The 16,621-nt window shown below is 34.6% G+C and overlaps 1 protein-coding gene across 4 annotated transcripts in view; it reads right to left on the minus strand.

Moving 5' to 3' along the window:
* LOC123671538 (peripheral plasma membrane protein CASK) overlaps positions 1–16,621 on the minus strand; it is a 368,319-nt gene that overhangs the window by 350,291 nt on the left and 1,407 nt on the right. For all 4 annotated transcript variants that reach the window (XM_045605441.1, XM_045605444.1, XM_045605443.1 and 1 more), the window contains exons 2-4: positions 9,714–9,826; positions 7,629–7,734; positions 3,800–3,877 (exon numbers count right to left, since the gene is read on the minus strand). In XM_045605441.1, the coding sequence (XP_045461397.1) occupies positions 3,800–3,877; positions 7,629–7,734; positions 9,714–9,826 (297 nt within the window). The remainder of the gene's footprint in view (positions 1–3,799; positions 3,878–7,628; positions 7,735–9,713; positions 9,827–16,621) is intronic.

Here is a 16,621-nt window from a genome sequence, read left to right on the forward strand (position 1 = left end):
AAATCTCTCAGCAAGCATTGGACAGTTCGGGCATTAATCTACCAAATTTGACTGAAATTCCAAGCTAAGCAATCAATTTTCAAGTGGAAGGCTGCGATAATACGAAATACCTTTTTTTGAGTTATCTCGTAACCAACGTAATATAACATTCGTTTGTCATATTCATATTCATCGAATATTCACTACACAGAAGCGGAAAAATTTGAAATAATTATGTGAAGAACAATGAAAATAAGAAAGCTACAGGGAGAGAATATATTATGGTGTTGCATCCAAATCATCCAATTCCAATTTATAGTGAAAAACGTATGTCATATCGTTGCCAACGAGATAACTCAAAAAAAGGCATTTTGTATTATCGCAGCCTTCCATTTGAAAACTGATTAGTTAGTTTGCCAGGTGGTTCTTAAAATTTGAAACTCTGTGGTTCTCAGAATAAAAGAGTTAGACCAAACATGTTATAACGGGTGTTTTTTTTCGAGGTATATAACTTTAAGTTGGCATTACTGTTCAAGATGGCGACCGATTTAACAGCTGTCAAGTTACTTATTCTCAGTTTGGTTAGGCAATTCATCGTGAATAGACTCACGTCTGAACAACGCTTGCAAATAGTGCAATTTTATTTCGAAAATAATGGTTCTGTGCGGAATACGTATCGCGCAATACGTCCATTTTATTTTGTTTAGCGATGAAGCGCACTTCTGGTTAAATGGCTACGTCAACAAACAAAACTGCCGCATTTGGAGTGAAGCTAATCCTCAAGTGTATGTCGAAACACCGTTACATCCAGAAAAACTGACTGTTTGGTGCGCTTTATGGGCTGGTGGAATCATTGGTCCGTACTTCTTCAAAAACGATGATGGCCAGAACGTTACAATCAATGGTGATCGGTATAGAGCCATGATTACTAACTTTTTCATTCCTGAATTGAACAACCATGATGTCCAGGAGCTGTGGTTCCAACAAGACGGCGCAACATGTCACACAGCTCGTGCCACAATCGATTTATTAAAAGACACGTTTGGTGACCGCCTAATTTCACGTTTTGGACCTGTGAATTGGCCTCCACGATCTTGTGATTCAACACCGCTAGACTACTTTCTGTGGGGCTATGTAAAGTCATTGGTCTATGCGGATAAGCCAGAAACCCTTGACCATTTGGAACACAACATTCGCCGTGTTATTGCCGATATACGGCCACAAATGTTGGAAAAAGTCATCGAAAATTGGACGTCCAGATTGGACTACATCCGAGCCAGCCGTGGCGGTCATATGCCAGAAATCATATTTAAAATGTAATGCCACAAGATTATCTTGCGGATAAATAAAATTCATGTCAATCGAATAATCCATCGTTGTTTTATTGCAATTCAAAGTTCTATAGCTCTAAAAAAATACCCTTCAGAAAACATTTTTTTGTACCTCTTTTATTAACAAGTTAAAGAGGGTGTCAAATTATAGTGAAAAACCCTGTACATGCCATTGCGATATCGAACGAAATAGGCGCTTATTAAAAGAACTCGTAAAATTGCTCTCGCAGCGAGATCTCGCAAATAAACACACGTTTCCCCCTCTCCTCTCCTCGTCGTCCGTAACTAATGAACAAGACGTCCACAATGGGAACAGGGAGAAACCATCAACAAGTATATCATACAAGAGGCGTCGCGATGCCGTCTCCCACCACCGCTACCATCGCCGCCCCAGAGCGGAATTTCGATTATGACGCTCCCGACTACGTCGACGAAACAATGAGACGCATTACCGCGCGCTACAATGAGACCGACGACGCGGGGGAGGGACGCCTCGGCCTCGAGTCTCGCGAGCTCGCCCATTCAGCTAGTTGACAAGCGCTGACAGATCAAGAACTACGGGAGGGAGACTGGCTTTTATGCCGGGGTATGTCGCGGCCTAGGGCTGGTCGGAGTTGACTCTTAATTTAAGTTTCTCAGTGTATACCAAGGATAACAATAATTGCTGTGTTGGACGCAGATTTGTTCTCGAGAAATACTGGGAAAAAATATCGCTCTGAATTTTTTTCTACAACTAGCATAATACTTCTCTGCAAAGTGCATAGAATGAAGGAATACGCTCTATTAGTGTGACATCAAACACCGCCATTTTTGGTTCTCCTGTCAGTGTTCGGAATCCAAACAAATAAATTGTCATTCAAATTAGTACGGTGTCGTTGAAGGAATTGGCTTATTTTCATAAATAACAGTATTTGAGGAACGATTTCAGTATTAATTGATAGACAGAAGGAACGAGGTTAATACCAGTGAGTTTTAGTCCTGTATCATTCCCCAGATTTTGTGAAAAGCAGTGTTTATTAGTTGAACTTCAAGTTCAACTTACTAGCATTAATCTCGTGCCTTCTGTCTATCAATTAATAGTAAAATCGTTCCTTATATAATCTTATTCATCAAAATATGTCAATTTCTTCAACGACAACGTACTAATTTGAAAGACAATGTGTTTGTTTGGATTCCGACCACTGACAGAAGAACTAAAATGGCGATGTGTAACGTCATCAATAATAGAGCGTATAGAGGTAAAACTATAATTTCACGAAAAAAACCGTCGTAAAGTGCTGCCCTCTACTCATATGTTTCGTGAAGAGAAATGAGATAAAGTGAATGTACAGGGTGGGCAAATAAGCGAGGTAAGCGGCTATATCTTAGGATACACTCATCGTAGAGAGTTGCGGTAAAAAATTTTAACACTAAAGTGTACAAGAGAACACACTGGAAATTGTTTTGAAGTTCATACCTCTACCGCTAGGGGGCGTAATAGCTACCGTCGAGTAGAAAAATGAATTTTACTCGAAAATGTTTCATATGAAGTTAAAGAAAAAATATCATCACAGTAATCCTTGGAAAATTCTTTATCTTTTTGAATTGTCACTTTCGATTTTACGACATCGAATTAGGGTAGGTGAAAGGGAGATATCTGACTGATTGAAATGCCTGTAACTTCAGTTTGGCTCAACATTTTTGAGCAAATTAGATCTCGTCTGAAAGATAATAGCTTGTTGATTGAGGATAAAATATAATCATGATAAATTTGTTTTTGCTGCTTTCGATAAGAGGCGCCAAGTCAGAAGTTCATCATTTTGTTCATTTTACTCCGAAATTTCAAAAGTAATGATAGGATTTTCTTAACAGAAACAGAAGTCCCATCAAATTTGCATGGAAAAACCTGAAGGTCGCAAAGCGGTAATTTCAGTCGTTCTGAAGTTATGGCCGAAAGAAGATATTCTTCAACTGATGCAGTGCGAAAAACCAAATTGTGTCTTTAAGTTCTGACAGAAAAAGAAATCCCATCAAATTTGTCGCAAGCGATAGCTCAATGCGTTCTGGAGTTATGGACGAAAAAAGATATTCTTCAACTCATGCACTGAAAAACTGAATTGTGTCTACTTTGGGCCATAACTCCAGAACGCCTTAAGCTATCGCTTTGCGACCTTTTGGTTTTTTCATACAAATTTGATGGGATTTCTTTTTCTGTCAGAACTTGAAGACACAATTTGGTTTTTCGCACTGCATCAGTTGAAGAATATCTTCTTTCGGCCATAACTTCAGAACGCCTGAAATTACCGCTTTGCTTGACTGTAACGCGGAAATCCACGTGGTGGAAATCCCTGTTAATATTTAAATATTCATGGAAATTATCTCATTTTATTTTATTTCGCTGACAATTTTTATAACGTTAATACTACGAAACAGACTTCTTATTATCGATGAGGATTAAAATAATCAGAATAAAAACAACCAACGTCAAGATACAAAGATGGTACACTCACCTCGCGACAGCCTCGCTGTACACGAACCCTGCGGAAGCCCTTCTGACGATCTCGTAGCACAGATCCGATCCACTCATGCTGGAAAAAAATTAGTATTAGATCTCTCACAGACGCGGCAATCCTTCAAATTCAGAGCTGCTAGAATCCCCAAAAACATCATATATGCGGAAAATATGCGCAATTCTACGGATCTAGGAGATGAAACTGATCCCACCAAACGTGGAATGCCGTTTTAAAAGTGGAGGAAATCGGACACCCACTTCTTCACGGTGAATATTTACACCGTAGTAGGATAGTGTTTCATTCGGAGCCGGTTTCCTTGCTTTCGACTGAATTATCAATTTCCCCAGAGTAACCACTACGAGAATGGAATAAAAGGTGGTTACAGAGGATATCTTATCTCTGGGTTTGCTGTGTCACGCGAAGAACTTTTCGGGAGACTTTTTGCAGCTCGAACGATTCAAAGCAAGTTAGATCAGGTGGGAGAGAAATTCCGCAAATTCCAAGAAAAAGTGACTGAGGTGGCAACAATGCAACGACTCGCCGGGTTGAAATTCAAGTTTCCTAAAAAAAAACCTCAGTGAATGCAAGCTCGTGAGAATGAAACAAACCTATCTGATTTCCAAACTTCCCAGATATAATTCACTATTTGGCATTATTCTCTGTCACGTGACACAAACAGGACAAGAACTTAGCTAAGATGCTTAGTAGAAAGAAAACTAGGAAAATTAATTCACTTTCTATATTCTTAAAAGAAATAGTTACTATATATGAAATCTAAAAAACTGACAGCCTAGCCCTAGACCTTCCAAGTTTTGTACCAAGTTGTAAGTTCGTTGATGTGTTGTTGCAACTTTTTGACCACTTCGTTTGCTGATCTGTACGACGCTGAGACTACTGTGTCATCACCAGAAAGTCCCAGCGTTGTCCACTTACCACTAGAGATGAGCGATACCGTGATTTCTAGATCACTTTGTGAAACGTGAACGTTACTTTATGATATCAGTGAAATTAAAGCGTGACGTGATCACTGTTTAGGTTGCTTGTTACATTTGTATGAATCACCCAAACCTCAGTTCGTTCATCTTTGCAACTCGAATTGGTCACTCTTATCATTCAAAGCAAAACAAAATAAATGAAAAATTATTATGAAAATATCCATTTTTCTTACATTTTCAACTTTTTTCCTTATTTCAGCTTTAGTTAGGAACGTAACAGAATGATATCAATTTTTAAAATATTTCCTCAAATTTGAAGAAGTGGTTTTGAAAGATAATTTCAACTTGCATAAATTACAAGTAGCATAATTTACATCAACTTTTGTGAAGAAAGCCCAAAGATTGCTGGTCTTTCGCCTGTTATTATTCTTTCGCCTATTATTATTATTATGTCTCTGACGTGTTTTCGTTTATTTTTTATAATACAGAGTATCATTCATTGCTTCGGTCGGCAACTTCAATATAGAAAGAATTTCTTTGGGGTTGTTTATCAAAAATGAGCATAAAATTAGAATTTTATTGCCACCACCAATTATGCTGTAATTCAGTAGTTATTATTTGTTTGTAGCAAGTATTTATTGTTTAACTATACCTTTTCAACTCCAAATTGGGACTAATCACATTTAAATTGGGAATAAACACATTCAAAATGAGAATAAAAAACTTCAAAATGGTTAACACAATCAAATTGGGAATAAACACATTCAAATTGGGACTAAACAATTTCAAATTGAGAAATGACATTTATATTTAAATTTGATACTTCAAAGGAATTGTCAAATAATATAGGTACCGGTCAGATAATTTATAAGTGCTCTAATATACATAATATCAATATGCCAAGTTATATAAAACAAACAGAAGCAGCGAATATCAAAAAGCAGATTTGTGCAGTTTATAATAATAATGGAGATTGGAGAGAATTGGCCAATAATATTGGAGTGAAGCGTTCGACGGCTTACCGCTGGGTGAAAAATCAGGAAAGAATACCCATGCAACGTGGAGGAAAAAGGAGAACAAAAATTACAGAAGAACATCGCGAATTTATAGTGCAATATGTGGAGGAAAATAATAAAATCACGCTGAAAGAACTCAGACAAAAGTTTCTAACAGATCACCAAATTATTGTATCGTCTGAGTGTTTGCGGAAACATTTGGATGGATTGCTGTACACTTTGAAAGATGTACGCAGAGAACCTGAAAGATTGAATAGTGGTGAAACAAAACTACGAAGAAAAGAATATGTATAACAGCTTCTAAATTATCAATCAGAAAATATACCAGTAACATATCTTGATGAAACAAATTTTAATTTGTTTATATCACGACGGCAAGGGCGATCTAAGAAAGGGACCAGATGTCGATACATTTCAGCAGGCAATCGTGGGGCTAATGTTCATGTCATTGGATGTATAGGAAACATGGGATTGATACATCATGAAATAAGAAGGGGTGCATTCAGAAGGGAAGAAGCAAAAGAATTCATGCGAAACTGCTTACGAGCTGCTTATAATATTTATCAAACTCGTGTTGTATTAGTAGTTGATAATGCTCCTTGCCATGCAGGCTTAGAAGAGGTCTTCCAGGAACCAGAATTTCAAGACCATCTTCTTCTCAGGCTCAGTCCTTATAGTCCAATGCTGAACCCTATAGAATTTGCATGGTCAAGTTTCAAAGCTGCAGTTAAAAGAGCGATGTCTCTAAGGTTACAACAGATTTTGGCTGGCGAAGAAAGGACAAATCTTCCTCAAAACCAGTATCGCTTGCGTGAATTGGAAATTATTTTGCGTGATAATATAAACATAATAAATATCAATAACTGTGCGAGATATGTGGCGCACATACAGAGATATTTTCCGGATGTTTTGAACTTAGTCGATATGGTTGTGTAATTTTTTTATTATAAAATATATGTATATGAGAAAAAATTTTCGGTACTGATTTCCATATTTTTCGAAAAAATTTTTCATATTATTTGCGTAAGATTAAGTTAATGTACATAAACTTTGAGTTCTACCCACAATATTCAACTCATTTGGAGTTATTTAATCTCAATACAAAAGTTTACAATCTCCATTCTTAATACCTATAATATATACTACAATACTTTTGAAGTAGGTATCAAATTGAAATTTTTATGTCATTTCCCAATATGAAATTGTTTAGTGCCAATTTGAATGTGTTTATTCCTAATTTGATTGTGTTAACCATTTTGAAGTTGTTTATTCTCATTTTGAAGGTGTTTATTCCCAATTTGATTGTGCTAACCACTTTGAAGTTGTTTATTCTCATTTTGAAGTTGTTTAATCTCAAATTGAATGTGATTAGTCTCAATTTGAAGTTGAAAAGGTATAGTCCTACAAAAATACTTCCTAAAGCAGGCGAAGTTGCCTACGATGGTGGGATTGTCATAAAAATATGCAATTAGGTATGTTAGTCGAAAAAGGTTCCGAAGAAATAAAAACATCAGGCTGCCTTCATAATTTACGATTGCAACGGACGATGATATGCCCTGAAAAGATCTGTAAAATGTTCAAACTATGATCCCGTCACGCTTTGTATTCGTTTTTCGGAACCGTGACTCCCTGTGACATTCTGATATCAGTGATTAAATCACAGTTCGTGAAAAATCTTTCTTCTCTATTTACCACTGACTTTGACACACATCTTTGAAGCTGGGTGCTAACGAGAATAAAGTGATATGTCTCTTACAGCACCATCTATACTCCAGGCCCGGAACTTATTGAGTGGTGTATTACAAAATACATACCGCACACAGGAAAAAATAAAAAATTAAAATTTTCACGGATGGCAAAAGAGAAGATACTCACAATTCGAACACCATGTACAGCATCCCCTCCGAGGAGTACGTTTCCAAGAGCTCCACGATGTGTGGATGCTTCAGCATGTGACATATCGTGGCTTCTCTCTTCAGATCTGGAAAGATAAGAAGCATTAACTAACCACTTGTTGAACGTCGACAGAGAGACAGATGAGAACATCGTATTAAAGACCTTTCGTGGATGGACAGGTAAAAGGCCACTCTATCCCCGAGCACTTCGGAAAAACGGGAATATTATTTTCCACACTGATGGACAAAAAAATCCTGAAATTTCCATTCTGCATTTTTTTTATTTCGTATGTGTTGATTACTTTGAATTAGGACGATGTAAACATCAATCGATAAACGTTTAGATATATAACAATAATACGTAATTAGGAATGCACTGAAGTGAAATCAGGAACATTTGAGCGCTCGTCATTCGTTCGTCAATAGCAACCAAACCATGAAGAACAAATAAGTGTGTATAAATCTCGAAAACAAAATGTTTGCGGGCCTATCTTTACAGGACTTCTTTCTTAATATTTTACAGGTAGTCTCTTATTTTCATTTGTACTTCCAAATCAGGAACACCCTGTATAAGCATGCAAAATCTGAACCCGATCAGATCAGTTATCATGGAAATATTGGATAATTCTTTATACAAAGTTCTTTTTTATTATTCTGATGATAGGATTATCTTGAAAATTTGCAAGGAACTTAAAATTATTGTTTAATATCAACATCCAGAATCTCATTTCACTCAGTTTTGGTGAGGAAATATTGGGTTATTTTTTTTATGTTTCTTCAATCTTTTGTGGTTCAGATTATGCGATGAAAATAAGTTTAAGCACAAGGCTTTATATTGTTAATTTACCCCCAAATTCAAATTTTCATCTCCATCTAATATGCGATATTCAAATTAATTAAAAAAACAATATTTCCAACGACCAAATTCACGGAACCCCAAATCGGATTTTGCCCAATTCGGTTCAGAAACCGAGACATTCAATACTCGAATCTACCTTCCAAAATTCAAGTTTCTAGGTCAGTCCTTTCGAAAGTTATATGTATACGGACGGACAGAATCAAAGTTGAGGACGAATTCTTTATCATGTGAGCGATCTGTTCAAAGACAAACGCTCAAAAAGTAACAATAAGTAAGGCAAAAGAAAGTAACCTAACTCATGTGAAATCAGGAGCTTTGGAGCGCTCCTTCGTTCATGCGCCAATCGCACTCTTGGATATACCTCAATACAGTTATGTGTCTTCCAATGGCGTAATTGGCGGATAAAGCAGAGCTCAAAAGCCTCCAAGTTTAGGTCAGAGCTTTCTCCATTTCGTTCCTAAGAAAAATATTTCAGATGAATGTTTGATTTTCTATTCGAATTACTTCAAAATCTAAGTCAAGACGTTTCAAATTTCTATAACTCATCTAAGATGTTTGAAAACATGGTGAATGCCCTCGTCAATTTTTGAATGGAATGACATTCGACCAAATTGAAAATATTAGTTTTAGTTCGTGGCGGCGCCGCAATGTCATACCTTTCATTTCCATCTTTTTTCCTTCGATTTTGAAAGGATAGATCAATTAAAACCCGATCCTAGCCAATCAGAACCTTAAACTAATATTCTCAAAATTGGCAAAACAAAAGCTAATCAGTCCATACACCAGGTTTTTAGACATCTTAAACTCATCTTTGGACATGTTCGAATTAACATTTTATAGAGATCATTCATATCGTTATAGGCTGAATGAGAGATGATGCGCCTCTATGACCCATGCTAACTTTTTATATTTGTAATTATGTTGAATTTCTGATAGAGATGCGGAGAAATCTCATCATATTTTTTGAAAATCCAATATATCTTGGAATAAAATTCGTACCTCAGGTTCATTTCTTCAGTTCATCATTTAAATATACGAGAATCACAAAATTTACCATCAGAACAAAAATCAAATAGTATTGTTGGTGCAACGTAACAAACAAATCTCAGATAACTACATCTTGAAAAGTTTTCATTACGTTTTTAGGTTCATTCGTCTCAACATGCAATTTTTTTCTATTAGTATGAAAAGCTTGCTTTCACCTACCTTCAGTAGTCAGTCCAGGGCTAGATGTGAATTTTCCAACGTCTACCACTTTCACAGCAAACTCCTGAGCAGTTTGGCGATGCAAACATCTCCTCACTATACTGAATGGTCCCCTAAAAAAAAAGTTAGAACAAAATTTCAGTTTTTAGTTGGAATACAAGTCGAATTTTTCATGTTTTCATACACTACCAAAGAACGAAATTGAACATGACTTGCGAATTAATACTAAAACCACAGAAGGATACTTCCATCAATTTTATGGTAACGAGCTAGCTATTGGATATTTTCGATATTTGTAATTTTAAAATTTCAACATATTCGTAAGAGGAGAAATTTCTACCTTTTCTAGCGATTTTAACTTGCCACTTTCACTTATGTTTGGTTTATGTTTTTCCATCCCGACTCTCCTAGGCTTCTCTAAGACCTCTCAGAATTTGGAACCAAACTTGCGATTCTATTCTTGAAGCCAAAGGTTGATACTGATGTAATGTTTCAATCACATAAACGCAAAAGTTCATCTACACCTGATGTATTGATAATGAAAAATGATTTATAACTTCTTGGAAGGTATTACTACACTTATTTCCAACCACAACAATTCGAACAAACAAAATCACAGATCAACTGAAGTATTCTAGAAGTCTGGAATGACTATAGAATAAAGAATTTCCTGCGATGTTCAAATGATTTGTATTTGTCGGCTCGGGGCATAGAAGAATTCAAAGAACAATTTTATGATTGAAATAATTCTTAAGAGTTCGAAATGAAGAACTTTGGGAATTATTTCTTCTCTTTCTTTGCTTTATTCCAACTGGCAAACTGGCAATGAAAATTCTTTGAATCTTTTGATACCCATACGAGAATTTAGTTAGGAAAGCATCATCATCATCTAGCAAGTTCACTCAAATTTATAAACAATAATCGGTATTTGATCAGTTGGAAATTGAATAATTGAAATATTTTCCTTACGTATATGCATTATACAGGGTGTTCGACGGCCTATTAGACGTTTCTGGAGAACGGGACCGATTTGAAATCTGAAAATTCGGAATATGACATTGTTCATGATGACCTATTCAGCCAAAATATTTTCGAAGTTCCGGCACTTCCGGTTATACAAGAATAAAAAAAATTGTTTACAAAAATACTCTTTTTTTCATTTTATGTCTTAGATATTATCAAGATTTCCATTCTCAATTACTCTTTCCTAAAACTATTGCGTTAGTCCGTATAGTTTTCAAAATATTAAGGAAAAACCGAAAAAAAGAGAGAATTTCCATAGTCACTATTACGTGAATTATTTTTACTGTGAATATCCTATGCGTATACTCAATTCACTTTCTCAAACTAGAATGATGTAGAAATATCGTGCATTACTTGAACTTGAGAAATATCATCATAGGGTGTTTCAAATATTGTGCCAAAAATTGTGAACATAACTTTCGATTTTCAAATTAGAACCCTATTTTTTTGTCATTTCGTTGTCCCAATATCGCAGGTTCAACCAGTTTTCTAGGTTTTAACTTGCCACTTTCACTTACTCGTATGTTTGGTTTATGTTTTTCCATCCCGACTCTCCTAGACCTCTCTGAGACCTCTCAGAATTTGGAACCAGATTTGCGATTCTATTCTTAAAGCCAAAGTAAGGTTGACACTGATGTAATTTTTCAATCCCATAAACGCAAAAGTTCATCTACACCTGATATGTCGATAATAAAAAATGATTTATAACTTCTTGAAAGGTATTTCTGCACGTATTTTCAACCACAACAATTTTAACAGCCAAAAACAAAATCACAATCACAGAACAACTGAATTATTCTAGAAGTCTGGAATGACTATAGAATAAAGAATTTCCTGCGATGTTCGAATGATTTGCATTTGTCGGCTCAGAGCATAGAAGAATTCAAAGAACAATTTTATGATTGGAATAATTCTTAAGAGTTCGAAATGAAAACCTTTGGGAATTATTTCTTCTCTTTATTTGCTTTATTCCAACTGGCAAACTGGCAATGAAAATTCTTCGAATCTTTCGATACCCATACGAGAATTTAGTTATGAAAGCATCATAATCTAGCGAGTTCACTCAAATTTATAAAAAATATAGGTATTTGATCTGTTGGAAATTGAATAATTGAAATATTTTCCTTACGTACATGCATTATACAGGGTGTTTCAAGTTCGACGGCCTATTAGACGTTTCTGGAGAACGGGACCGATTTGAAATCTGAAAATTCGGAATATGACATTGTTCATGATGACCTATTCAGCTAAAATATTTTCGAAGTTCGGCACTTCCGGTTATACAAGAATAAAAAAAATTGTTTTCAAAAAAACTCTTTGTTTCATTTTATGTCTTAGATATTATCAAGATTTCCATTCTCAATTACTCTCTCCTAAAATTATTGCGTTAGTCCTTATAGTTTTCAAAATATTAAGGAAAAACCGAAAAAAAGAGAGAATTTCCATAGTCACTATTACGTGAATTATTTTTACTGTGAATATCCTATGCGTATACTCAATTCACTTTCTCAAACTAGAATCATGTAGAAATATGGTGCATAACTCGAACTTGAGAAATATCATCATAGGGTGTTTCGAATATTGTGCCCAAAATTGTGAACATAACTTTCGATTTTCAAATTAGAACCCTATTTTTTTGTGATTTCGTTGTCCCAATATCGCAGGTTCAACCAGTTTTCTAGGTTTTAACTTGCCACTTTCACTTACTCGTATGTTTGGTTTATGTTTTTCCATCCCGACTCTCCTAGACCTCTCTGAGACCTCTCAGAATTTGGAACCAGATTTGCGATTCTATTCTTAAAGCCAAAGTAAGGTTGACACTGATGTAATTTTTCAATCCCATAAACGCAAAAGTTCATCTACACCTGATATGTCGATAATAAAAAATGATTTATAACTTCTTGAAAGGTATTTCTGCACGTATTTTCAACCACAACAATTTTAACAGCCAAAAACAAAATCACAATCACAGAACAACTGAATTATTCTAGAAGTCTGGAATGACTATAGAATAAAGAATTTCCTGCGATGTTCGAATGATTTGCATTTGTCGGCTCAGAGCATAGAAGAATTCAAAGAACAATTTTATGATTGGAATAATTCTTAAGAGTTGATTTATAACTTCTTGGAAGGTATTTCTGCACTTATTTCCAACCACAACAATTTTAACAGCAAAAAAGAAAATCACAATCACAGAACAACTGAATTATTCTAAAGTCTGGAATGACTTAGAATGAAGAATTTCCTGCGATGTTCGAATGATTTGCATTTGTCGGCTAAGAGCATAGAAGAATTCAAAGAACAATTTTATGATTGAAATAATTCTTAAGAGTTCGAAATGAAGAACTTTGGGAATTATTTCTTCTCTCTCTTTGCTTTATTCCAACTGGCAAACTGGCAATAAAAATTCTTCGAATCTTTTGATACCCATACGTGAATTTAGTTATGAAAGCATCATCATCTAGCAAGTTCACTCAAATTCATTAACAAAATAGGTATTTGATCGGTTGGAAATTGAATAATTGAAATATTTTCCTTACGTATATGCATTATACAGGGTGTTCGACGGCCTATTAGACGTTTCTGGAGAACGGGGCCGATTTGAAATCTGAAAATTCGGAGTATGACATTGTTCATGATGACCTATTCAGCTAAAATATTTTCGAAATTCCGGCACTTCCGGTTATACAAGAATAAAAAAAAATGTTTTCGAAAAAAGCTCTTTTTTTCATTTTATGTCTTAGATATTATCAAGATTTCCATTCTCAATTACTCTTTCCTAAAATTATTGCGTTAGTCCTTATAGTTTTCAAAATATTAAGGAAAAACCGAAAAATTTCCATAGTCACTATTACGTGAATTATTTTTACTGTGAATATCCTATGAGTAGAATGATGTAGCAATATCGTGCATAACTTGAACTTGAGAAATATCATCATAGGGTGTTTCGAATATTGTGCCAAAAATTGTGAACATAACTTTCGATTTTCAAATTAGAACCCTATATTTTTGTGATTTCGTTGTCCCAATATCGTAGGTTTAACCAGGTTTCTAGGTTTTAACTTGCCACTTCCACTTACTCGTATGTTTGGTTTATGTTTTTCCATCCCGACTCTCCTAGGTCTCTGAGACCTCTCAGAATTTGGAACCAGAATTGCGATTCTATTCTTGAAGCCAAAGTAAGGTTGATACTGATGTGATTTTTCAATCCCATAAACGCAAAAGTTCATCTACACCTGATGCGTCAATAATAAAAAAATTATTTCTAACTTCTTGAATGGTATTTCTGCACTTATTTCCAACCACAACAATTTGAACAGCCAAAAACAAAATCAGAATCACAGATCCACTGAATTATTCTAGAAGTCTGGAATGACCATAGAATGAAGAATTTCCTGCGATGTTCAAATGATTTGCAGTTGTCAGCTCAGAGCATTGAAGAATTTAAAGAACAATTTTATGATTGAAATAATTCTGAAGAGTTCGAAATGAAGAACTTTGGGAATTATTTCTTCTCTTTCTTTGCTTTATTCCATCTGGCAAACTGGCAATGAAAATTCTTCGAATCTTTTGATACTCATACGAGAATTTAGTTATGAAAGCATCATCATCTAGCAAGTTCACTCAAATTGATAAACAATAAAAGTATTTGATCAGTTGGAAATTGAATAATTGAAATATTTTTCATACGTATATGCTTTATATACAGGGTGTCCCAATATCGTAGGTTTAACCAGGTTTCTAGGTTTTCACAACATCGTGCTATTTTTTTATGAAACCAAAGCAGAGATATACATAGTAGATGCCTGCAGATGGCAAATTTTGATAATCAACTTGTAGCACAGAAAACTACTCTTCGTGCTACAAGATAATTTTCAAATTTTGCCATCTGCATGGCATCTACTATATCTCAGCTATTGTAAAACATATTGAAATAGTGTAGCGGACATTAATAGATATTTTTACGTAGAATACAGTACGCTTCCCTGTATGTGTTTTTTTCCTTGTTTTTTATGAGTGTTATAAGGGTATAAAATAGGATAGTCAATATAAATAAAATTTGTTTTTTGAATAGATCGTATTTGATGATTTTTTTATTCAGTGGTTGAGTAAATAATTGAGTCCATAAATTGTGATAATGTGAACCAGTGGCGTATCCAAGGGGGGATAAGGGGGATATATCCCCCAGGAGGAATATCCATTATATGTAACAACCTTATATATCACAATCTTATTATGAGTAAGCAAACTTCTTTGGAAAACTTCTTCGAAAGAAGGAAAGTTTGAAATTTTTTTCTTCATTTTTAGGCATTGTTCACCCGATTTCTCCATTTCAGTTTAATTCTCCAACAGATCGCAGATGAATCATGATAAAATACATTTTTATCAGTCTGTTTTCAATTCTGCAATAAAACCTAGTGAAAATTGAAGATATTCCATACACGTGGGAAATTCTGTCTGCCGAGAATGCCAAGTTGTCCCAATTAAATATATTGCGGCTATAAAAATAGATAACTACTCACTTCAGAATGACGATGAGATAAGATAAATAAATGTCGAGATAAATATTGAAAAGATATTATTAAGACGTAGCATTTTCCACAGATAAAAGTAAAAAATTACTTAATAGTATTATGTTATCGATAGTGAAATATCATGCCAAATAATGGTCAGGTATCTATACAGGGTGTTTCTGAACTGAATTGATGAAAAAGTTCTTAGGAGATGTTACTTCGACGAAAATTGAGAAAATAAGATAGGCTACTATCAAATGTAGTCAAGATTGGTACCATTCAAAATGGTTATAAAGGCAACACTTTACTTCTCAAGCTAAGAACCTTCAGAAATTGTTTTATAAAAGTCATTGCCTCGGTCATTGCTCATTTGAGAGTAATGAGAGAAATTCATGGACCACAGTATTCAAATTATCGACTAACTATTCGTCGTATTGTAGAGAAATTTGAAAGTGTTACAGCTCAGTACTGGTAGGTATACTCTTGTATCGTGTGAAAAAAATCACTCTCAAATTTTAAATCGATTAACTAAATTATGTCGTCCATGAATTCTTTCCAAATGAGCATTGATTTTGATTGAACAATTTAACAATTTCTAAACATTGTTGAAGGGTTCATCTTCCCATAATTAAAAGGCATAAGCTACTGCACACAAATTTGCCAAAAATGATAAACGCTGTTGGCATTATGGCCATTTCAAATTGTATCATTTTTATTTGAAACACTGAGGGAGACCTCTATTATATTTTTAAAGAGATTGTGAAAATTTTGAAAGTAAATTTTTTTCCTTGGGCGATTTCGAAGTTCTATAATTGAAAAAAAGAAAACATTCCAAAAATTCAACAGTGGTTATCTTATTCTCTTATTCTCAAATAGAAACTTGATTCATATTCTTGTGTATACAGTGACTCGAAGCCATAACAAAGACAAACAAATGATTTTAGAGTAAGAAAACACAAACAAAATCAAGATTACTATCTTGAAGCACTCATAAATACAATAGACATCTAAATTGATTATTTAAGCTCGAAAATTTCAAATAGTAGCAGTACTTCAAGAAGATGAACAGCAAACAATGTAGATAAGGGAAGCGTTTGAGGATTGAAAAGACGTAGAAGTGAGTCTACAACGAGAATAGTTGTTAATCGTCGTTTTTTTCTTATAAAACTACTTTTTTCAAGGAAAATGTCATCAACGACTTTCACTTAAATTTTTTCCAGTTTTCACAAACGAGCACTAGCTGATTTCGATTAAAAAATCAAAATTCAAAAATTTTTGACAGTTGTTGAAGCGTGTATTTCGCCATGATTAAATGGCATAACCTACAATACAAATGACATATGAAATGTCAAAAAATAGTACACAATGTTG

The sequence above is a fragment of the Harmonia axyridis genome, chromosome 1 (genome assembly GCF_914767665.1).
Source record: "Harmonia axyridis chromosome 1, icHarAxyr1.1, whole genome shotgun sequence".
Lineage (NCBI taxonomy): Eukaryota > Metazoa > Arthropoda > Insecta > Coleoptera > Coccinellidae > Harmonia > Harmonia axyridis.